The sequence below is a fragment of the Podarcis pityusensis genome (assembly GCF_964106645.2).
Source record: "Podarcis pityusensis genome assembly, chromosome: 8".
Classification (NCBI taxonomy): Eukaryota; Metazoa; Chordata; class Lepidosauria; order Squamata; family Lacertidae; genus Podarcis; species Podarcis pityusensis.
Window position 1 is genome coordinate 36349613 of NC_138033.1, and position 25562 is coordinate 36375174.

At 44.9% G+C, this 25562-nt stretch overlaps 1 protein-coding gene across 1 annotated transcript in view; it reads right to left on the minus strand.

Annotated features, from left to right (window-relative positions):
• Window positions 1-24650, minus strand: part of PEPD (peptidase D) — a 129824-nt gene extending 105174 nt beyond the window's left edge. Inside the window, exons 1-3 of the mRNA XM_081017042.1 lie at window positions 24584-24650; window positions 14420-14603; window positions 11705-11832 (exon numbers count right to left, since the gene is read on the minus strand). Of these exons, the coding sequence (XP_080873168.1) occupies window positions 11705-11832; window positions 14420-14603; window positions 24584-24627 (356 nt within the window). The 5' untranslated portion in view covers window positions 24628-24650. The remainder of the gene's footprint in view (window positions 1-11704; window positions 11833-14419; window positions 14604-24583) is intronic.
• Window positions 24651-25562: the final 912 nt, after the last annotated feature.

Below are 25562 nucleotides of genomic sequence, written 5' to 3' on the forward strand. Positions count from 1 at the left end.
GAAAAGAGTAGGAAAGAATAAAATGCGTCTGATCATCCTGAGGCTTTCTGTAGAACTGGTTCAATAAAAATCTGAGGTATAATACAATAATATAATAAAAAAGAACAATACATGAGGAGAGTTATTGATTCTACTTCTCCAGATTCACAGGGATATACAGTGGTACCTCGGGTTACATACGCTTCAGGTTACAGACTCCGCTAACCCAGAAATAGTACCTCGGGTTAAGAACTTTGCTTCAGGATGAGAACAGCACGGCGGCGGCGCAGCAGCAGCGGGAGGCCCCATTAGCTAAAGTGGTACCTCAGGTTAAGAACAATTTCAGGTTAAGAACGGACCTCCAGAATGAATTAAGTTCTTAACCCAAGGTACCACTATTTAAGTTGACCATAGTGGATCTCCAGAACTGCTGATGAGAAAACATTTGAGCACCCCAAAGTAAAGGCTCTGTGATGTCTTTGAACAGAGAGCATGTAAAGATAGCTTGCTGGTTTACAGGGTTGAGGCGCTCTGTCAATTAGCATGTTATTCGAGGCGAAACCTAGATGATATCAGTGTTTAAAATCCGCATTACATTCCTTAAGTATTGCTCTGGCCAATTCCTATCCAATAGGGATAAGGTAAACCATGGAACAAACCATATACCAACAGTGGGGAATCTCATCTTCCCCACCCCCACATTCGGGCCAAATCATGCCCACCCAAACATCATCTATGAAATGGGCTGAAGGAAGCTTTGCAGGTATCACTGACCAGATGATCAGTGGCACTTGAAATAATGCTTTGCAAGCACAGCTGATCCCTGCAACTTGCAAAACTCTGGATGCCAGGGCAGCCGATGGTTGGAAACAGCAGCACTTTTGCCCACATGGATGGATTTCAAACTATACAAGCATTATGATGTCAGGTGATTAACAGGGCTTAATCCTGCAGCTATGACCTGTGCCATCTAAGCATTCTGCCTCCCCCCCCCCCCCGGTATAGAACTACTTTTCTCATATGCAAATTGAATCCATTTTGGCTTGCGAATGAACTTATCAAACTTGGCCCATGGGGTGTGGGGAGAAAGGAGGAGCTGGCTTGCCCGCCCGCTCAAGTTCCGCACTCCTGCTGTAAGTCTGCTGCTGCAAACGCGTTGTGGCACCACATGAGCACAGCTCCCGCACCACTGCTCCCCTCCATACATCGAACTGGTGTGAACATGCACACATTGCACCTTCCAGAAACAACACTAGGAAGTCATTTGTTTGCACCAAAGGAAACTGGCAGAAGCATCTGACAAGCATTGGTTCCTTGGACACGAATTATTAAGCATGGGTACATATGGGAGGTGGGTGTATAACTTTTGCAGGCTCGTTTGGAAAATGCTACATGACAGAGCAAGTCCAGCCTGCTGCTCCCCCACCTCTCACAGTGGCTGCTTTGGAAGCTTTGTAAATGCAAGGCATTGGAAACCCGGATGTCCATCTATGTCTGGAAAGAGCTATGGATCTCGATTACGGTGGGAACTTGCTTACATTGTATTCTGGGCTACAAGGTACATGTTTTGCAACAGGGCTGGGTCACTGGTGGCCCTCCAGATGTTGCCCTAAGCCCATCACTGTTAAAAATAATAACACCTAGCATGGGGATCTGATTTTTAAAATCTCAAGGCAAAATGGATTAGATCTGTGTATGAGAAAAATAGTTCTTTATAGCAAAAAAAAAAAAAGGCAACCTCTTTAAGCCTGCGTGGGCATGGGCCACAGGGGGGATCATCTGAATGGCATCTTCCTCTCTTATACAGGAAAGAATGTATCTTGGTGCTTCCTGCCTGCACGGAGTGGTGGCTCAAGTTTTGGATGATGTCCTGGGAGAGCAGAGTGCAATTCCCCTCGGCCACCAGAGTCCCTAGTCACTGTGTCTCGGCCTACTGGAACGGACAGGCCTTTTGGGAGGAGAAGGTGAAGTACTCCCTTGAACTCCTTAGAAGAAAGGTGGAATATTGATGCAGTAAATTTAAAAAGTAGCCTCTTTTTTTAAAAAACAAAACAAAACTGTATTAAGCGTATTAAAAATAATATTTAGAACATGAAAAAAATCTGCCACCCCATTAAAAAAAATGGGGGCCTCTTTCCAGTCAACATTTTTAAATTGATTGATGTGAGTGAACAACTATGCACCATAGCCTCATAGCTCTCATCTAATTTTCTTTAGATATATTTCCTCACACAGCAAAGCATCTTTCACACACACAACACACACACACGGGGTGGGGAGCAATCCACAGACACTAGGAACAGCTCATCAACATCTTAATTTTTCATGAGTGAAAATGTACAAGGAAGAAGCTTCAACGCAAAGGTAAGGGAAGGTTATGGTAATTCGCCGCGCCAAGCTGGAAGCCATCAACGAGGCATGAAAAATTGGAGCAAGACGAAAGGGACGTTTAAAAGCTGTCAAGATGCTCGCCAACACACTCGCTCCTCATTACACTAACATCAGATGCACAGATGGCAAAGTGTTAACTAAACAAGAGGGTGTCAAACCCATCCAGCACGCGCAACGCGGGAGACTTTAGGAGGCACTAACAGATGTTTCTGACAGTGCCAAATATTTAAAAACAACCTCTGTCATGTAGAGCAATGCAACTTTTATAAAAAATTCCCAGAGTGGGGGGGGGGGGGGGAGAAAAGATCTGCAGAAGAATGACGCCCCCACTAAATTGTGTTGTTCCACGAGTCACTTCTCATGTTGAAGATGCACCTCCATTTGCAGAAATAGGCAGCCAACGGCTCTTCAGCTCTAAGCTCTAAGCGGTGGCTGTTGGCTGCAATAGCCCAATAAAAAGCTTATTTGGGTCGCCCCATCTAGTCATGGTCAAAAATGGATCGCTTAGGCTGCTGCACAAAGATGGGAGGCTGCTGGGGTTCCACCAGAATGAAATGTGTTGCTTCAGAGAGAGAGAGCTTAGTGCCTTTATATTTGAGTACAGATGGCACACCTGTGCCCCACACAGTTCTCTAAAAAAGGAATACAAGGCTTAGTGGCACAGCCGAGACCCGATTACGAGTATAATGTGCCGCATCGCAGAATGTCACGAAAGCATGAGCCAAGAACAGCGAAAGGAGGGAGTCTTGGCAGCCGACTGTTCTCCCCTGCCATCCCAACCAAATATCCTTCAGCCAGCGTCTCTCCTCTCCAACGGTGGCGCTTAAAACAACTAAACATATTTTAAAGTCATTGTGGGAAAGGGGGGGGGCGAGAGGCAGAGAGCATGGTTCCTCATTCTGCCATTCTTACCGAGGCACCTTCATTTTTCTTGTTTCCTCACAGTTCTTCTCAGTATCTTTTCCACAGAATCATAGAACTGGAAGGAACCCCCCCCCCCAGGGCCAACTAGTATGACCCCCTGGAAGCTAAGGAGCAAGAACGGATATGCTTTGGTAAAAGAGAGAATCAATCTCTTGGGCAGTCCCAACTCAATACTGAGTTCCAAGAACCAGGATGAGAGCTTGCTCTGGATCTGGGCCCCTCTCAGTTGACTGATAAGAAAGAAGTATCACATTGTTCGGTGGGGGGGATGAACTCATCAGTGCTTCAAAGATTAGGAGTGCATCTGACATGGGCAGGATTGGTATTGGCCCTTGGTATGCGAGCTGTAACAGCGTGAATGCTTTATGTTATGAGTGGTTGACAGTAATGTCTGTGGTACACTGAATGGTTGTAGTTGGTTGCATGAAAGGAGTGGTGTGTGAGATTGAGAGAGTGATAGCATGCATGTGTGTTGACTGAAATTTTACATTATACAGTGGAACCTTGGTTCTCGAACGTAATCCGTTCTGCACGTCCATTTGACTCCCCAAATGTTTGAAAACCAAGGCGTGGCTTCCTATTGGCAAAGGCGCCCAGGAAACAATAGCCGGCAACCACATTGGACGTTCGGCTTCCAAAAAAAACATTCGAAAACCAGAACACTTACTTCCAGGTTTTCGGCATTTGGGAGCCGATTTGTTTGTCAACTAAGCTGTTCGAGAACCAAGGTTCCACGGAACTGCCCTGCAGGGCTCTCCGATTTTATTTATTTCGATTTTGTGTTTACGGACATGGGTATCGCCTATGTATTTTTGCTATGTGACTCATTGGACATCGTCTCATAACATTTATTGTATTGCAAACTGCTTCAAGGCCTTTCATATATTAAGTGGGCTACAAATGGACGTAACATCATCATCAAGAGTGAGATTGGTGCTGAGCTGTTGCCACATCTCCTGTTCACTTGTTCAATGCTTGACCCAAGAGTAAATGTGAGCCAAAAATTTACAGTATTTCAGAAGCACATTTTTCCGGGGGGCGGGGAGAGACTCCTGAGAGCTGGCCTGGGAGGCCTCCCTCTCTATTCTCTTTTCCTTCCCTTTCATGACAGGTGTAAGGTTGGATGCCAATATTCATTCACACCAGGACATTCCAGGCCAATGATATCCCCCTGTAAAGCAATTACATTGTTTTGCCATATGTGGCACACAGACCAGCTGCTTTACAGTACGTTTTGCTTCAGAAAATCACTTTAATCAATACACCAACTCATTCTGTCAGTTATAATTAAGGCAAGGTAAATGGCAGGTGCAACATTAATCAACAAAACGGAAGCCTACAAGCACCAGATGTAGGGATCTGGCTTAAACCTTAACATCAGGGATTCACATTTATAATCCACCTAATTTCCAAGAGATTGGTGTTAGTACAGCAAACTCAAGTAACAGAAGACAAGTGCTCCAATCCAGCAACCCATTCCGGTTGCCTTATTCATTTCCACTAGTGACACACTATTGTCCAGAAGCAACAGTAAACTATGGTTTACCGTTATGTCAACAGGCCTGAACTCATGCTTCCTCCCTCCAACGCAGCTGCAAAAGGAGCTTGGAAGTTTTTCTTCCTATATTTCAGGCATATCCAACTTCCAAGAGACTGCGATCTACTCCCACTATTAAAAAAACAAACAAACTAGCAGAGGTCTACCCATTGTATTGACCAAAGTTGTTGATCTTTCCTTGTAGCTGAATCAAAGGAGAAAAGGGAGGTGGAGCACCCAAGTTTAAAACTCATGCACAAAACACTGGTGTTCTGGGCACCACAGCGTAAGGCTATTGATAAGCTGGAAGGTGTGCAGAGTGTGATCAAGATGATAAAAGGTCTAGAAACCAAGCCTTAAGAATGGAGTTGAGTATGTTCAGCCTGGAGAAGAGAAAACTGAAATGTATGAATACATCTTCAAACGTATGATGGGCTATCAAATGGAAGACAGAGCAAACTTGTTTCCAGCTGCTCCAGAGGGGTGGACCCAAATCAGAGGATTCAAAAGTCAAGAAAGGTGATTCCAACTTAACATTAAGAAGGACTTTCTGACGGTAAGAGCCATTTGACAGTGGAACGAAGTCCCTTGGGAGGTTGTGGACTCTCCTTCCTGGGAGGCTTTTAAACAGAGGATGGGTGGCCATCTGTCAGAGATGCTTTAGCTGTGATTCCTACATTGCAGGAGGTTGGACTAGATGACCCATGAGGTCCCTTCCAACTCTACAATTCTATCATTCTATTATTCTGATGTTAAGTCCCCAAAGAAATCACCGTGTAGAGGAGGTACCCGTATGCGTACATAGGCCAGGTCACCCCACAGAATTTACTGGGAAAGCTTGCTGGATATTTCAGTATCAGCACCAATTTCTGAATCAATGTGGCAGAATGCATTAACTGAAACACACACCCCTAACAGGGTAAGGTTTGTGTTTTACTTCAATTTCTACATTGCACTTTCCTCTCTCAGCACAACTCACATTATATGCCCCTTTCCCAGGTATTATTATTTCAATAATTATTTTATATTGCATTAGCCTCCCAGAAGCCCACTGGCACAGAGACAAAATTATCTTCATGGGGGAAATGTATTGCAGCTGGCGAGGAGAAGATAATTACAATATTCATAATCAAATTTGTAATCTAACACTGTGTCCATCTGTAAGCAAGTTCTATTTTAATACAGATCACTGCTTTTTGAGAGCAACTGAGTGCAGCAACAGAAAGAGAAGATTAACACCCCTGCTGTCCGTGAAGCAACATTTGAACAGCCAGACCGATCTGCATAAAAGTCTACAGCAAGATGGGAGTTTTTATGGCGTCTGATTTGTTAAGGAATTGTACACAAAGGCATCCGTTAAGTGGGTGTTAAAACAACTTGAAGGAAGGCTTTAAAATCTTAAAAACACACTGTATCAAAATAAACAAGGAGTCAAAATTCATGAGGAATTCTTGTTATGGAGCTCTTTCACTGAGACAAGACTTCCTGTGGCAGGGTACAGTGGCCATGGCTCAACTCAGGTATTAGGTCACAAACCATGGCTTATGCTAGCCACTGGCCTGGTTCGTACTACACAGTAAGCCAAACCATGGCTTACCTGAACTGCACAGACATCCTGACTCCTGGAAAGAAACAGAGCCACCACAGACCTCTTTGCTCCTGTGCCACGCTAAGCTAAGCCAAGGTTTGTCTTAGCATATCGTCCAAACGTAGGCATGTTTGAGGAGCGAGTTTAATCACAAGCCCAGGTTGGGACAGAACACTAAGCCAAATCTTAGCTTGGCACTGTGTGGGAGCAAAAAGGACCAAGAAGGATCAATGTAGCCTTGGGCTCCTATCTGGGAGCCCACATGTTCATGTCAACAAGAAGAGCCTGCTGGATTATGCCAAAGGGAGCCCACTTAATCCAGCATTATGTTCTTGCAGTGACCAACCAGATGCCTGTGGGAAACCTGCAAGCAGGACCCGAGCACAAGAGCACAATCCCCTCCTGTTGTTTCCAGCAAGCAGTATTCTAAAGTATTGATGCCTCCATTGGTGGGGGCACAGCATAGCCACCAATAACCCTCTCTTCCATGAATTTGTCCAATCCTCTCTTAAAGCCATCCAAGTTGGTGGCCATCAATGCTTCCTGCAGGAGCACGTTCCATACTTTCACTATGTGCTGCATGAAGACGTCCTTTATTTTATCTGCCCTGAATCTTCCAACAATCAGCTTCATCGGATGTCCACGAGTTCTAAAGGTGGTCTTGCTAAGTCCTAGTTGGGTTTGCCTTGCTGTGCAAACCAGGCTGCAGTTTAGAATCCAAATCCTGGTTTGAACTTCCCAGAGTACAACAGGCAAACCCTGTTTGGGTTGGGACTGCTTGACTGCTTTTCATTTTTCATCCTCTCCGCTTTCACCAATTCCTTTGCATGCTCCCACCTCCGCAGTGTAGCAGACTCTGGAGGTGGAGAAAGAGCCATAACTTTGGCCTGTCAGTTCAGCAGGGTTTCTAAACTTGGTTTCAGCGGCTAGACGCAAACCATGATTTGTTGATGCAGACATTACCGGGGGGGGGGTCACATCACTGTCATTGTGAAAGGGTTTTACATGTAGACAAATGTACACACCCAGGGGTCTTCCATACAGGGGGCAACCCTGGGCAAAACAAGGAACTAGTGATGTGACTCCCATGTAGACGCCTACAGTCTGATACAGATTTGTCCAGAGAATGTCCATTTCAGTTTCTAAATTTTTCCATCTAAAGTTCACCCCAGTTTGGATTTTTTTTTTTACAGCCCCCACAAAAATGTGCACACATTTTTTTTTTTTGGTATACATTCCCCCCAATACTCATATTTTTTGGTTGAAGAATAGCACTGCAAAATTTGAAGGACAAATTTCTAAGGTTTCATTGCAATGGAGACCTGAGAAATGTTGCCGTGATCCCTAGACACAGGACGCCAAGTGCACAGCCAAGAGGAGGTGTCCACTTCCTCTGTCAACCCCTCTCTACTGCTGTCTCTTCAATACAAGGTGGGAATAAATACATTTTCAGGTGTTGCTGTGAAGATTTCTAAGTGTTATAGCATCATTATTACTCCATATGTTTTATTTAACCAACAGAAAGCCATCATCTTTATGAAGGCACCTGCAAGGGTGATGTTTCCTTTCTATTGCAGATTTTTAACTGCAGGCTATCATTTCGGTCTTGCATAAAGTTCTATTATGGCTTTCTTCAAATATTATGCCTATTTTGGGTTTTTACTGTTGTGTGCTTCTTCAGAGCAGTGTGTATGAGAGACAGGGGTGGGGGGAGGGAGGGAAAGAAATATTTAAAGTGTGGGTGGAAGATTGATGAGATCCAGTGCTCTGGAATGCGTCCACTACATCAGTGGTTTTTTCGCACTGTGCCCTAGAGGGTTCCACAGAAGTTTGTCACCATCAGCCATTCAATGAGATGGTCAATTATGGCAAAAAAAGCTTCCCCAAGAGGGACCTTCCCTTGCCCACAACTATTTATTAAAATCACTTTTTAGCTGGCCTTTTCACATAGTGGCATTTAAATATATATATTTCATCCTCTCCAAAAGGACAATAGGGGAGGAGAGTTACCAAACAACCTAGCCATGATGGTTACATATTACCTCCGGGATCAGGGGCACAATGCCTCTAAACATCAGCTGCTGGGAAACAGGGGTAGGAGACTGCTATTGCAATGAGGTCTTGCTTGTGGATTTCCCAAAAGATCTACACGGCCAGTGAGAGAACAGGATGCTGGACTAGTTGGGCCTTTGGCCTGATCCAGCCACAGTGCTCTTCCAACCTTCATGATCTCAGGGGGAACTTCATTCAACAACCAAGGCAATCAATGTAAAGATTCAGGAGTATTAGGGCTTCTACTATGGAGTTCTCCAAGTCACGGGTTGGCAATGTGACACCCTCAGGCTGGAGGGGTACTGCTTCCAGGGGTTCATCTTGTAGCTTTGCGTCTGGGACTGGCCCTAGGGGCAAGGCCTCCAATTTCTAAGCATAAATTGAGCCCAGAAACATCTTGAAAGTGAATGTACTTGGACCAAGTCCAGCTGGATGGGTTCTCTACATGCCATATCCTTAAAGTGGAACACAATTGCATTTTGTGATTTTTTGTGTGTTCTTTTGGACTGGTTGAAAGAGAAGTCTCTTTTTGGCATCAGGTTAAAACCATCCTGTTATCTCAGGCAGTTGATGAAATACAATGAGCTGGGTGCTATTGTCTACATGTTGGGGATCTCTCTCCCCCCCCCCCAAGTTGCTGCTAATACAAAAAATATTTTCCTGTTGTGTCTAGTGCCCACTGAAACTGGTAGGGCAGAAGTCAGGGAGACCAACAGTAGGTGGCGCCAGAGCCATCTCATTCCAGTTTAGTGCTCATCCTCTTCCCTTCTAAGCTCTACAAGAGCAACATTGAGACTAAGGAGGAGGCAGGCAGGCAGGATCAGTCCCTGAACTGATTGTAAGTAAGAAATGGGGGCAGATGAGGCTAGTCTCTGAAGTTGTCCAATTTGTAGATGGTGCTGATTTTTGTTTTATTACAATTGTTAATTGCTTTTGCCTGCAGTTTTAAGGTTTTGCTTTCAAATTTGTTGTAAGGCACCTAGAGACAGGCTGGTATTCCACATCAAACAAACTAAATAAGTAGCAAAACAAAATGCTGCGACTGAGTGCCAGTCCAAAACAGACCAAGGCCAGTCAATCCGCCCCTAGCATGAAGCACCATCTGGAGAAGTACAGCTTAGATTCCTATTCAAAATCTTTCATGCCAGAAATTTCTCCAACACTCAAGCTTGGAGAAGACAAAAGGCAGAAGTGGGAGTTAGAGGAGAGGTAGGCTCTCTGCTAACATAGGCGGGCCTTCTTACAACAAAGGCAACCACAAAGCAATCTTGGAGCCAAGATAGTGCCAAGACAATCACGCTCTCCATGCAGAGACAGAAACCCTCCCTGGCCATATGGTCGCTCCGAAACACTTTGCCATGCAGGAACGGCTGCAGACGTATCTTTGGGCTGGAATTAGTGTTTAAAGAAGAGTAATTGCTCCAATTAGAAGCTATCCAAGCCAAGAGAGGTAGATAAAGTATTAAATTAGAAACAATCCCAGATTTCAAAAACAGTGCAGAGGCCCAAAAATTGTGACTTGTTAGGCACAGTGTACATATAATTATGATGCAGAGAGAATGCATTACTATTGATGTGAGTCCAAGTTCCCAAAGAACTATTGATAGTTTCACTAAGGAAGCAAAGAGAAAGGCAAGAATTTGAGGGTGGACATGAACAAGGAGGCTGACAAGCGTAGGTGGGGGAGAGGAGAAATAAAGGCCAGCTTGCAGACCACACTTAGGAAAGAAAAGACGCCTCAGGGTCTCTCTGCAGCTAGCACTTGATGGCATCTATCTGTCTGGAGAGACAATGGAGTCTATTCACCAGGTAAGCAGCACTGAAGTGATCTCCCTGGGGCGCAAGCCTAGACAATGTGTATGGAGGACCTGGGCTGTCCAGATGACAAGGCCCCCTCTCAGCCATGCTGATGTGGTCCAAAGGAAAGCAGAGCAATATATTTGGCTCCCTAAGATGTCCCACAAACAGATTGTTCCTCTGGGTTTGCTCAAGCCTTTCTCGTGAATCCTCCACAAGGCAGTGGAGGTTTAGGATCAGTTTCCCTTCTCCTAGGTGGGCTACCTTCCCAGGTTGACGAGCCCTGCCTGCCCCTCACTTCCCTCTACAGCACTTGCAGGAACTGCCTTCTAGACCACTGGAGTCACTATTGCTCTTGTCCGCTCAATCTGCCAGAGCCTGTGTCTTTGCACGAAGAGGAAGTCCTCAGCTCACTGAGGGATTAAGACCCATCGGCTATCCTCCCCTGGCCTGTAGAAGCTGGGGTGTGGCCACTGTTGCATGCTGACAACTTCTAGGAGCCAGAGGTGAGAGCGGAGTGCAGGGTGGGGAACAAAAGTGGATAAACTGCCCCAGAAGGAACATGACATGTCCCCCACCAGAGGTTTTACCCCTCCCCTAGCACTCCATGCACCCCAGCACTACTGACTTAATAAATACCCCATTTATTCTGCACAGGTTTCAACAATCCGAGATAATAAACAGAAACCACCAGCCTTCACCACTCAGTGATTTAGGATCACCATTTGCCCTACCCTCTCATGCCTTAGAAAGGCAGCCAAAGCTGGCAGTAGAGGAGGGGAAATGTGAATCTTTGGATGAAGGTTGGAATACAAATTTAATAAATACTGTATAAATAAAATGAAACTCCAAAGTTGACACTAACAGACACGCAATGGAAAAATCGTGGTGTGTTTTTTAGAAAATAAAAAAGTATACCTTTCAAACTGGCAGACTATGATTGACAATGATGTTGATGGTATGTAATTTTACTGCTGATTTTAATGTTGCTCCACCACAATTATATATATTTTTAATGTTGGCGGTGTAGACATTTTTGCAAACTAATAATAATAATAAATACAGTTAATAAAAACCATTAGCGTTCATCTCACAGTTTAATGTTTCATAAAAAAAAAACTTATTTTACCCATTGCTGCCTGCATAGAAATAATAACGCAGCAAACAACCACAGACCCTTCAGGAAAAGATTGCTTCTGCCACTCATTTCTAAAGAAGCTTTATGCACCTTTTAAAATTTGGAATAAAGTCACGAGGCAAGCAAGGTCTGCCCCTTCTTGGAGGCCTTGCCCACTGGCCTTGGTGGGATCCACCGGACAACAACTTGATCTGACATGTGTGCGGTAGACAATGGCTTTTATTGCCAGATGGAAATGAATCTTATGTTTAAATCTTTCTTTGGTCTGTCCCCAAAGGAAGGAAGGAAGAGATCTTACTTTCCCATCCAAACTGCGTAGCTGTCAGGGAGTCTAGGAATGAAGAGGATGGAGTTTCCACTGTCAACCTCAACTGCTCCGTAGCAGTCTGCCTCAGTCACTCCAAAAGTCCAGTGGAAGTAGGATTCCTAGAACCAAGGAATTTAAAAGCATTCCATTATGCCAATTCTCCGCTCTTGCCTATATTTTTTTTTAAAGGGTATTTGGAAAGATGTCAAGGTCAATACAGATTAGCACTACCTGTGGCAAAGGGACCCACTGGGTTGAAAGGTTTCGAACATAATGCAAAACACCTTCCAAGTCACCTCTATCATCACTTTTAAAAAGGCAACCTGATTGCATGGATATACTTGCCAAAAAAGTGGGGGGAACTAACAAAAATTAAAATGCTGAACACCCTGAACTTCAAGACATTTATTCAGAAGTGTGGTGATTCAATGTAACTCTGATCCCATTAGAGAGGACAGAGAAGTAACAAGAGCAAGGGTTCATTAATGTGACACTCCCTGGAAGGAGTGCCCGTGAGTATGTCCTTCGTTGTCCACAGAAGGTCTCAGTAAACACCCGTCCCAAAATCAACACTGATATGATTATTTATATAGCACCCTTTGTCAGAAAACCACAGGGAGGTTTACAACATCACACGCAAATGCCAGCACATAATAGAATATCTAGACAATATAAAGATCAAAACAGTTGTATAAATACATAATAAAATACAGGTGTTCATAATACACAGATTTTCTTAGCTGCAAAATAAGGGAGAAACCTCTGTGATCCTGCTCAGTTCCTGTCTACACTAGCTTGGCCTCTCCAAAGTGGAGCAACCCCACTTAAACATGCCCACACAATTAATTGCACATCAGGATGGATGCCCTCCAGATGTACCGCAACTCCTATCAGCCACAGTGATTGATTGGCTGTGCCAGGTGGGTATGACGGGAGGTGGAGCCCAAGCAGCCTGGAGGGTACCATGTTAGGGGAGGGCTGCCCTGCTCATTTGTCCTTCCATGATAGGAACCCTTTGGCTGTACACTGACAGTCTGAGGATTCTACATCTTCCTTCCTTCTAACTGTGAGCACTGCACTCTACCAGCACCAACTACACTAAAAGAATTGCTTTTGGAGGATCAAATTACAACTACCTATTTCTATGGGCAGGGCAAACTCTCCATTCTCTTTCTTGCCCCACCATAAGGCTCCCATCAACTGAAGAGGGTCTTCAGGAATACATAAAGCAGGAGTCCCCTTTCTACTGATTGCAGTGGGAACTGACTGGCAGCTTAAGGGGCAAGTTTAAAATCTTTAAGTGTATTGCTGCTAAATCCTAAATCCTGACTCCTCAGGCAGCACCTATTGACAGTGGCTGATGATTTGATAAGAGGATTACAGTCTCATACTGAATCAAGCCCCAAGACCAATGAGAAGTTGAAACAGGGGCATCCTGCCTAACCAAATGCCCACACTAAACCTCTGAGCAAGTTGATATCATCTGGCTTTCCGTCAGCTACCTTGAATACGTGCCTGACTGCACCCCACTGAGAAGGAAACATGAACTGCACAAATTACTTAAGTTTAACAACGGTCCATAAGAGGCACAACCTTTGCCCATTTTGTGCCTCAACCAACCCTGCCTACATGACTGTAAAACAGATAACCATCCTGGAACACATCAGCAGAGATTAAACTGAGAGCAAAACTGAACTACAACCTCATCCCCACCTCTAAGAGGCTGAGAAATCTCACTTGCATTGTGTTAGAAGAGACCAGGGGAAATGGGTTAACAAGAACAAGCATGCTGGGGCAAGAGATTCTGCAAGCTCTTTGGTCTTTTCTTGTGGGTTAAGACAAAGACAAGAAGCAGCTATAGAGCAAGTCCTTAGGGGGAGGGTGGTGATATCTCAAGGACTCCCAGAGACATGGATATAGCCAAGCTGGGTGGTCAACAGCTCCTGGAAAGGGAATCAGTGGAGGCAGAGGGGAAAGAGCCCACCATGAGCCAGCCCACACGGGACAGTGTTTCTGCAGTATTGAATTAACTGATGCAGGACAGTAAGAGCCATGTGAAATAATTCTTGGTAAACACTGCAGAAGAAGGCCTGGACTGATCAAGCATTTGCTGCATTAACCAATGCACAGTTCAAAAGGGTGGAGGGAGAAAGGAAATCAGAAGCCCACTAGCTGACTCCAAGCACACCAGTGTTTCAGGAAAGATAACTATCAAGAACATAAGAACATAAGGAGAGCCTGCTGGATCAGGCCATTGGCCCATATAGTTCAGCATCCTGTTCTCACTTAAGGTGGCCACCCAGATGCCCCATGGGGAACCCATAAGCAGGACCTGAGGCAGAGCCTTTGGGAACTGACTGTTTTTGAAGAAAGGCCTGGTGCTATGATGTTTTTATTATTGTTGTCTGTGTTTTTACTTGATCTTTTAAATTTTAATTCTATTCAAGTCTAACTACATTTTCATGATTGCCCTTCCTAGGTTTTTAGCTTTTTCTATTTTATTTGGGTAAGCCAGCTTGAGTCCCAGACTGGGGAAAAGGTGAGATATAAATAAATAAATAAATAAATAAATAAACAGCAACAACAACTTATAGGTATGCGATGTGTGTGTTTTTCCACTGGTGGACAGTAGCCAGCAACTAATAAAAGGGGCTGAGATCTGAGCTAAAAGAGATAAGTCTGTTGTTTGTTCATGCTAAATCTTACCTGGCGAAACAGAACGCCTGTGTCAGTGCAGTATCTGTTGGTCTGCTCCCCGCCTTGCAGGAGGACAATGGATTTCTTTGGCACATCCTTGTTTGATCTCAGCCGCTCGCACAAGCGAGTTCTGTTCAGGGCAAAGAGCGCTGCTGGAACCTTCAAGGTTTCATTCCCCAGCCAAAAAGACGGCCTGGAAAGAGGAAGGAAACATTAGCTTCTGCAACAAGAGCAGCCCTCCCCTAACCTGGGGCCTTCCAGATGTTTTGGACTACAATTCCAGTCGGGAGTCATCAGCACTCTGATGGCACCCAATCCCAAAACCCTTGGTGACCTCCCCCAGCAGATGTTAAGCAGAACAGCGAAGGAGGTGACACCTTAACAGGACCCAGTAGGCTCTCCACCCATCTTGCACCACCTTCAGCGATCAACCAAAAAGATAGAACAGTCCATGGCAAAACAGGGTGTCCAAGCCCCACACTGGCCAGTCACTCCAGAAAGATACCATGGCACTGGAAGCCATCAAGAAAGTCAACAGGAATGCATGTGTCCTGCCCAGTTCCCACCACAGTCATTTCAATTCCCAAGTTGGCCTTATACCCAGATGGCAAATTCTCATCCTGGGCATGAATTGCCACCTGTGGCTCTATTTAAAACAATACGTTAGATTAAGTGGCCTGTAAGCATCTCAAAGGGACTCACATCAGAAGGTGACACAGACATTCCTGCATGGCAGGGGGCTGGACTAGAGGACTCCTTGGGTCTCTTCCAACTCTACAACTCTATGATTCTACGTACTACATCTGACGTGAGCTGCACTTCCAATTCCATTCCATCTCATCGCCTCTTCGCTTATTGACGGGCGGATTGTGCTACACAGATGCTGCCCTCGACATCTGGAACCTTATTTCTGTGCTTTTGTTCCATTGTCTTCCCAGAGGCAAAAATCAAGTTTGCACATTCATTTCTGCATAATGTAGTCTGCTTTTGCTAGCTGTTGGCTGTGTGCACGCCTGGAGCAGGCCTCTAGAGAATAAGAATTACGCCCACTTGGTGGAGGAGTAAAGGATGGATCCATGAAAGCAAACTCCCAATTGCCCACACGGTCTTACTCCCACCGACAGATCAGTAATGATCAACTTTAGCAGCAGCCAACAAACATCTCACATTCTCAGGTTCAACTTATTTTAGCTGAGTTACATGGAATGGGCCCCTCCAGCAACTCAAGAGTAGAAAATAAGGAACAAACATAGTGGTTATGCCTTCAGCCACAAGCTGTTACTATGCTCAGCTGTTGCTAAGATGTAGATATATATTTTCTATCAACCTGCATTAACCTGAGCGTGCTCAGTGAAATGTTCCCTCATGTATTAATTATTATATGGCTTTCTCAGAAAACGGAAAACGTGCAAAAATAGGTAACCTTTGCTTCGTAGCAGGCAAAGAGCAAACTTCACCGCGGTTTCAGCATCAAAAGTCCAAAATGCACAATTCCTGCAGCCAACGCAGCATAAAGGAACTTTTAATCTGTAACACCTGGAGACAATTCGCAAAAGCCAAAGGTCAAACTTCTTCAGTGCACAAAAATGGTGTGCGCATGAGGGAGAGCTGTGTGTGCGACTGCATTTGTGTGAGTGAGACACAGAGAGTGCTGTGTCTGCATGTGTGTTGAGTGACTGTGGTGAATGTAAACACCTGTATACACACATGCACATGTGTTCACCACACCCACTGTTAATGTGTGGCCCTCGGAAGGGTGGCTGACTCCTAATTTGGCCCTCAGACTGTAAGAAGGTTAGCCCCTGCCCTGTTCTAAAGCCCTAGTTGGCAGCTTATTTTTGCTAAAAGGCCAGCAACGTTGGTTCTTACTTGTCCCGGGATTCAAGCCAAAGGACTCTGTGGCATCTCTTTCCTCCCTGGTGTGGACAGCAAGAAAAGCCCTTGCAAAACCTATCCTCCAAGCAAGCAAGGTCCACACATTGCCACCTTCCCACCCTGCCTCAGCTTCTGCGGAGTGAATGGCTGTATTACATAACCAGGGAAGTGCACTGCCAACACCTCTCGCCATCCACACTGGGAAGGGTTTTTGCTCACAGGAACATAGAAGGGACTGTGGTTGCAGAGGAGGTTCTCAAGATCAAGGGGCCGTGGAGGGACAGGAGGGTTAACAGATTCCGTTCCAGCTGCCCATCCCAAACCTAAGGCAAATTCTCAAGAATTCATCTAAGAAAGCAAAGATCCTGTTCTATCACCTTCCTGCCCTTCCCATGATTAGGTGGCAACCACATCTATTTATGACTTGTTAAGGCAAGCATGGTTGAGCAATGAAATGTCATCTGGCAAGAGTCGCCCCTGTAGAATCCCTGGGAGAGCCAGACAGTGACCGTCTTGCCAGGACTGGTTGCATATAAACCACTAAGTAGCAGGGGAGACAAACTCTACTATTTATATAGAGAGTTGGGAGGGACACAGAGGATCATCTAGTCCAACCCCTATAAATGCAGGAGTAGCAGCTTCAGAATCTGTTGGGAATTCTTTAGCTGTGATTCCTGCATTGCAGAGGGGTTGGACTAATGACCCTTGAGGGATTCCAAACCAACTCTACAATTCTATCATTTCTCCTTCTAATAAAAGTCAACCTAGTCAGAGTTCAAGCATGTTGGGGGGAGGGGAACCACTTGTGGCTTACAGAATTTTTAAGAAGTTACAAGGCCATAACACACACATTTGACCCAATTCAGACATAACACTGCTGCTGCTCCAATAAACTGTAGCTTGTTGAAGTAAGGAAAAGGAAGAGCTCAAACGTTGCTAACTCATTTTCCTTCCTCCTCACCTTCAGCTTGAAAAGGGGCATCCTGATTTGTTAAATCAAGTTTTCCCATGACATCCAACCCAGGAAACTGGGTTAAAGGCTTTCTCTAGCCAGGATTGCTGATCAAACTTTGCATGGAGCTCTTAAACCACAATTCTCTTATCAGTTCTTATCCCACTTGAACAGGACATGGGGTTTTGAAGACAGAGTGTTCCCTCTGATCTGGGCCATGGAGTTAAAGCAGGGGTAGGCCCATGGGCCAGATCCAGCCCAATCACCTTCTCAATCCAGCCGGTGGATGGTCTGGGATCAGCATGTTTTTACATGAGTAGAATGTGTCCTTTTATTTAAAATGCATCTCTGGGTTATTTGTGGGGCCTGCCTGGTGTTTTTACATGAGTAGAATGTGTGCTTTTATTTAAAATGCATCTCTGGGTTATTTATAGGGCACAGGAATTCGTTCATTTTTTTCTTCAAAATATATTCCGGTCCACCACATGCTCTGAGGGACGGTGGACTGGCCCACAGCTGAAAAAGGTTGCTGACCCCTTGAGTTAAAGGCTACATTTCTATTTACAGGAGCAGCAATGGCGGAAATCTCTGACTTTTGAAGTTAATCATGATAAAACATGATAAATGCCACAGTTACCATATTTTTCCGTGTACAAGACAAGGTTTTTTAATTAAAAGAAAGTGCTAAAAATTGGGTGTCATCTTATACACAGATAGTGCTGAGATGGGACGGGGGATTGGTGGCTGCCGCGAGCAGGAGATTGTCATCGGCGTTTGGGAGGGTGATTGGTGGCTGCGACAATGTCTCCTGGCGATTGGCTGCTGAGGCAATAGGGCGTGTGATTGTCGGCTGCTGGTGGTGAGCGGGCTGACGATTGGTGGCTTCGTGAATACACCCCCCCCCCCAAAAAAAAGCTGAACAAGTCTGGGCAATCCCCCCCCCCCAAAAAAAGCTGAACAACACGTGGCAATTTCCCCCCATTTCCTCAGTTTTGTGGAGTTGTATTTAACACGGGGGCGTGTTATACATGGAAAAATATGGTAAGTCATACATATATGCTTATTGTTGCTTGCTACTAGACCAAGGATCATGGTTGGGCCTGTCCTCCCACTGCAGCAAAGATATCAGAGTTTTGTTGCCCTAAGAAGCCCAATAACTTATCAAATGGAATCAACTTATATTTGTTCATGGATTAGCAAGTCTGCCTAGGAATTGCCACCCTGTGGCTCACCAGAGAAACCCACTGCACCCAGCTGAGCAATCTTTTGTTTTCTCACAACCTCCCCACTCTCAGAACTCTGTAGCATGTTCAGTTTGAAAGCAAAAAATAGCTCTCACTGCCATCTAAAAAGGCATAGACTTTTTACCTCTCGGGTGCTTGCCTTTTAAATAAATTGCCATATAATCATGAGCACCTTGCTCTTAGAAAGGGCTCGGCCCTCTGCGCATGTTTTACACTGAAGTCCTCCAGTACCTTTGCTGGGGATTACTTTCAAATCAGAGAATTGTAGAATTGGAAGAGACTCAAAGGGTCATCTAATCCAACCCCCTGCAATGCAGAAAGAAGCGTACACAGGGCTTGCGTTTAAGCAAGCAATCCTTGCTAGAGAGGTGGGTTATGCCAACCGTGGAGTTGGATATGCCTCCCTCCCAATGATAAGGTAGTCGAACCAGAGAAGAAAAGGGGTTGGCAGAGAATGTAAAAAGCCACCTCCCCACCATCTGCCCTGGCCAGTGTGAGCCCAGAAGGGCTTTGGAAGTGGCAGCTCTTCCATCAGTGACTCTCCAAGGAAGTAATTCTATTTAGTACCTTGGCCAGTGTTGAGAAAGGACCATAAATATATCTGCCTCTGGTCTCCAAGCAGATATAATTCTGGAGCAGGCTGCATGACCACAGGCTTCAGATGGTGTTCCTAACTTGTTTAGAGATTCAGCATAATTACATTTTTGTTATGTTTAGAGAAACCGGTTAGCATGCATTCTTGCTCTGGAAATACATGAACTGCAACATGGGAAAGTTCACCGAAGTAACAGATTTTAAATCACCAAAAGAGAAGGCCAATTTTATTCAACCTTCCCCAAGAACAAGGCTTCGCTACACAACAGCAGAAGGACGACCAAGCAAATCCATTGGGGCTGGCCTCTCATATCATTTCTCTCAAATCTTGTGTTGAATTTAAGAGTCTGAATGTGCCATTCTCCCTCATCCCCAAACAGGTGAACCAGCTTATAAAAAGAAGGTATATATATATATATATATATATCTGTGTGTGTGTGTGTGTGTAGATATATATATATATATATATATATATATATATAATCTTTGCATTAGCAATGCAAGAGAAACAACAACACCTGACCTAGTCTTTGGAAAGCGAACTCTGTTATCCACAAAAGGCAGCACAAGTTGGAAACAGAGAGCAATGATGAACTACAGCTCCCATCAACCCCCTGGACCACTGGGCATGCTGGTTGCCGGGTGTGCTGGGAGCAGGAGTCCAGCAACATCAAAAGGGGCTCACGTCCCCCTACCCTCACCCCAGTTACAACTGCAGCCGTGAACATTTCAGAGGAAAGGCAAGATAAAAATGTAAAGGGACAGAAGAAGAGGGCTCTACTTTGAAGAGGATTTCAACCGACCCTCCTTGGGAACAAACAGCAGCGGAAAGATACAGCAACTGCCTGAAGCAAATAAGCAACTTCACACACAAAAAACCCTAGCCCTGACCTTTCGCCTTTAAGACCAGCATGATCTTAAGCTTTGTGTAGGTTAAGCCTATGAAAAATAGGGAGGCAAGAAAATATTCCTCTCCTTATTTTCTGTGTGTTGGTCCGCTGAGAAAGTCACAGGAACAAGGGCATTAGGAAATGTTGGCAAGCCTATTTCAAAGCGTGGGAAGTGAAAAATTGGGCTGGAAGTGCCTCATTGGTCTGCCAAGTAGATCTAAACAGTGGAGGGGGGATCTCTCTTTGTCTGGAACTTACGTCTCCTTTCACAGTTATGACTGTAAGCCAGGAGAACAGAAAAAGCCCAAGAAGTAAGCCAGAAAGACATGCAGGTTGTGCAATGCATCCGTGAAGCAATGCAGCTCCTGATACCTCACACCCCAACCGTATTCTTACAAAAGCCTGGATTTGCACATGACACTAAACTGTGGTTAGTCTGAATGTCCAATCCCAGCCCAGCAGAATAACCATTATGTGCAACCATGGTTTCTTGTTGGCTTACAAACCATGGCTTGATTTAACTAAGGTTTTGTATTATGTCTGAACTCAACAGCCTTGTTGAGCCACCCCAGGAGATGTCAAGGCAGTAAGCAACTATTTTACTTTTAAAAGACAACTGAAGGCGGCCCTGTTTAGGGAAGTTTTTAATGTTTGATGAGGTATTGTTTTTAATATTCGGTTGGAAATCAGAGTGGCTGGGGAAACCCAGCCAGATGAGCGAGCTATAAATAAATCATCATCATCATGCTATAGAGACACCAGGTAAGAGAAAGTGGGAAATAGAACAAGTTTTCAAGAAACAAGTCATAAATTATTTGCTCCTCTGTAACATGGTTTGTGGTTTGTTGAATAAACCATGGTTGAAAAACCATGAGTTAGTGTTACATGTGAACACAACCAGCATATAATCCTGTTCTTTGATCTCTACTCCCTTCAAGGTATAAGGAGAGGCGTGTCCTGGGGCACAGTGTGCCTTATGGAAAAGCAAACCTTCTGATACAAACTTCCAGAAAGAAAACCAGGATAAGATTAATAGTGATCTCTCACTTCTCACTCCCATTTGAGCAGCAGTGGACTTGGAGGGAGAGTCGCTGGTGCCCAAACCCTATGTTGCTAGCTCTATTTCCTTGGCATTGACCACCCACATGGTTACTTTCATTTGTTTTGGGACTGGGATTCCTTAAAATGTATCACTGAATTGCGAATTTTCTGAAATATGTTGGGCCTGCAATAAACTGTTTCTAACACCTAGAGGAAAATCCCTTCTCCTCTCTTTTTATGGGGGGGGGGGGAGGGGTGCTCCATCCTTGGGTAAAAAAACACAGATTTCATGGTACATAGGAAACAGGAACTAGGTAGTTTGTAGATTTTTGTGTAAACCACTTTGCGGTTGTTTTTACAATCAAGCAGTGCATAAATTTTAGGAAATAAATAAACACAGACAAAGCTGTGTGCAGCCTCACTCCTTGACCTTTTTCCCACCCACATCCTCAACAGGAAGATTCTGACCTCTCTTATGGGTTAAGATCATTATGTGCAGTACTTTGATCAATTCAGGAGGTGCTGTATTAATGCCAAGAGGAATGCTTAAACTTTAACAAAGTCCTGATCACACCAAAGCAGGTCCCTCTTTTCATGCCACTGCAATTGCAATGGAGAAAAGGAATACTACACAATGAATGGATGAGCATATTAAACCCAGTTACAGTTTCCTCCAAGCTTCACATCCCAAGATCTGTGGGGCACGGTAGGAGGCAGCATGCTCTTCTACCAGAAATCTATTCAGCTCTCTCAAGTCTCTTTGCAAAACACTTCGCAAATCCCACAATGTGAGCTTAATGCGCTCTTCTAGTGACATGCTTTGCAAACCTACTGAAAAATAACAAGGTCAGGACTTTGATCATCTTCATCAAAAATCCAAGTTTTGTATGGACAAAACTCAGATTCCCTTAATCAAAAGCCTTAAGACTGACAAGGTCATTTTTTCCAGTATGAGGTTTAACATTACAGCAGTAATGAATAGATCTGTGGCACCTGCGATGAAGCACAAAGGAAGCACGACTGATTTTTAATAGGATTTAGAGAGTCCAACAGTTGCTTTGAAAAAATGTTTGGGGTAGGAAAGCAACCATTTTTTTTATTAAATGGGGGAAGTGAAATGGAAGCAGAAAGCAATTGTTTACACTGAAACACTGTTGCTGCAATTCAAAAATCACTCACAGCCCAAGAGATATGCCTGCATATGCCTTACGTACGTTTCCGAGCACAATTCAAAGTGCTGGTGTTGACCTTTAAAGCCCTAAACGGCCTCGGCCCAGTATACCTGAAGGAGCGTCTCCACCCCCATCGTTCTGCCCGGACGCTGAGGTCCAGCGCCGAGGGCCTTCTGGCGGTTCCCTCATTGCGAGAAGCAAAGCTACAGGGAACCAGGCAAAGGGCCTTCTCGGTAGTGGCGCCCGCCCTGTGGAACGCCCTCCCATCAGATGTCAAAACAATAAACAACTACCTGACATTCAGAAGACATCTTAAGGCAGCCCTGTTCAGGGAAGTTTTTAATGTATGATATTTTAGTGTTTTTTGGTTTCTATGGAAGCCACCCAGAGTGGCTGGGGAAACCCAGCCAGATGGGCGGGGTACAAATAATAAATTATTATTATTATTATTATTATTATTATTATTATCTCTCCCTCAGCCTTCCCCAACCTGATGCCCTCCAGATATTTTGGACTTTAATTCCTATCAGGCCCAACTAGCATAGACATGCTGACTGCTGATGGGAGTTGCAATCTGAAACATGGAGGGCACCACACTGGGGAAAGCTGTTCCACCTGAGCCTAGAAGGACAATGTTAGTTGTGCTGATACACTGGGGTGTGTGTGCATCAAGCAAACACAAGAGAGCCAATCCTAGAATCAAGAGGAGCTGCATTGGGTCACCAATATCTTCCTTCAAGGCAGGGATGGATAACCTGTGGCCCTACAGATGTTCTTGGACTCTGGGGCTGACTGGAGTTGTGAGTCCACCCCTGCTTTAGTCGATGGGTAGGAGGAACCTTGCAGATGTGCCCCAGGTCAGGGAAATGGGTGTGCCAAACTTGGCCAAAGACAAGCCTGGCAGAAACCATGGCCAGGCAGATCCCTTAATTTTAAAATGCATCCCTATTCCACAGCTATATGGAATACACTGCACCTCACATGTGGAGACCAGTTTTCATCCCATGGATCACTATGTGAGTTTCTCTTTGTTACAATCTTCTCTTCCTACTGTACATTGGACTTGCTTAATCACCCAAATCAATTCCGGCTGAGAGTCCCTTAAAAAAAACTGCCCTAGAACAAGAACATAGGAAGATCCTTTATTCAGAGTCAGACCATTAGTCCATTTAGTTCTGTACTATCTACACTGGCCAGTTATGGAGCTCCAGGATTTCAGACCCTCTCTCAGCCCTACCTGAAGATGCTAGGGACTGAACATGGTATTTTCTGCATGCAAATTTCTACCACTGAATTTAACCTAGAGATCTTGTTGCTGTTACAGAATAGCTGGAACTCAAAAACATTTAGCAACATTGATCGTTTGGGACAGCCACACATCATATTTTTAGGCCTGGGAGCGGTGGTTAAAACAAAAAAGAACTCTCACACACACACAAATACTTGGAAAAGCCACACCCAACGTCTCCCCAAGAAATAAAAACAACTGCAGATTATGCCCATTGATACAAATACTGAGTCTGAAAAGAAGTACTGTACTAAAGTCCAGTTCAAACTGTTATCAAAATAAGGACACCCACATATCCTCATAAGGAACTAGCAACAGCTCTCCAAGACTTTTAGGCAGGGATCTTTCCCAACCACACCTGGAGATGCAGGGCATTGAACCTAGGACCTTTTGCACACAAAGCAGCATGACCTTTGGCTCCCCTCCACCCCTTTTGACATTCCTGTGCATTATCCATACTAACTTCTGAAGTGAAAGCAATGAAAGGTCAGTGCAAAGCTGCCCATAGTAAGGTTATAAACAGATGGAAAAAGGAATAGAACAAGAGCATTGCATAGAATACTATAAACTTCACAAGGGCTTTCACAGAAGAGCCTACAGCTGCAAGCACACATTTAAAGCGCATTCTATCACAACCCAGGATTGCCGGAAACTGTAGTTAAGGGTGGCAGAAACTGCAACTCTCCAATGGGTCTGTGTGCTTTAAACGTATGCCATATACTCAGCCACGCTTGCTGCCTATATGGATAGAGAGATGGGGCGAGGAGAATAGAGAAAGCCAGGGGAGCCGTGGCATTGGCTACCCGTGCACCCGCAGCCACGGGCGACGTGCACGTCAGGAGACACCCCATTCCCACTAACTCGTAGGAGAGGTCGCAGAGGGGGCGTAAACCGGAGGGAATCTGAAACACGTGTACACGCTTCGCAGCAGCATTTCAAAGAAGGAATCTCCCGCAGAAGGCAAAGAGAGTACTGCTTATTCCTCCCTCCAGCTCCTGCAAGGAATCTTGCAAGCCAGCCAGCCACCCTCTGCCTCCGGCCAGCCGTCGGTGCTGCCTGCCAGCTTTGCTCCGCAGCCTGCCAAGCAACAGCAGCAGGCGCAGCGCCTCTTTCTTACCCCTCGGACGCAGCCATGTTGCTTCGTCGGACTCGGTCTGTCATGTGACCACCGCTGCCCTTGTCAGCCACTAAAAAAAGGGAAACCAGGAAGGGGCGGGGCAAAGGGTGGGGTTTGGTTGCTCCTGGCGACGGGGAACTCTTTGGCCAGCGGGGAGGGGGCGCTGCGTCCTCTTTATGTTTCTAGTCCCTCTGGAGCAAGTAGGCTGGCTCTTCTCTGGGGAGGAGAGAAACGGCCTAGGTGCCGCTGCTTGCCGGGGCTTTTAGCCTTCCCACAACCTGTTCTCAGTACCAAATACGATGATGGGTGGGGTGTTTCTAGCTCATAGAACTGTAGAGCTGGAAGGGACCACGAGGGTCATCTAGTCCAACCCCCTGCAATGCAGGAATCTTTTGCCCAACGTGGGGCTCAAACGCACGACCCTGAGATTAAGAGTTCCCTGCTCAACCAAGGGGGAACTGTCATGCTTCGTTGTCATTTTTGCAATGGCCAGGAGGTGTGATGTTATATTTATAGTGCTGAAATTTTGTGGCTTTTATATGTTGTTACATTTGCTATTATGTTGCTGTTTCGTTATGTTATTTTAAAAATTGTTCTTTCGATGGTTGATTTTGAGATGCACCCCTGCTTTCTGTGTTTTCAGCCGCTTTGAGAATGAGTGAGTAAACCCCACAGCAGAATATGTTTCCAAGCAGACATGCAGAGGATCGCCCTGCACAAGAATTGGTTTTTTTAATGGCTTTTGATCTGATTTCTTTCTGATATAAATTGTCACCTGCCATTGCACCATAATTATTTCTTAATATTGAAGATGAAGAAGATAATGTAAACAACGTCTGCACTTCACTCAGTCACAGTCATGGTTACAGTTTTCTCAGTTTTCTTTTGTTTATCTGTACTTCCTATTGACTTTTTACAGCTGTATTCTTAAAAAATAAATAAACGTATGTTGTTGTTTTTAAAAAAATAACACCAAAAA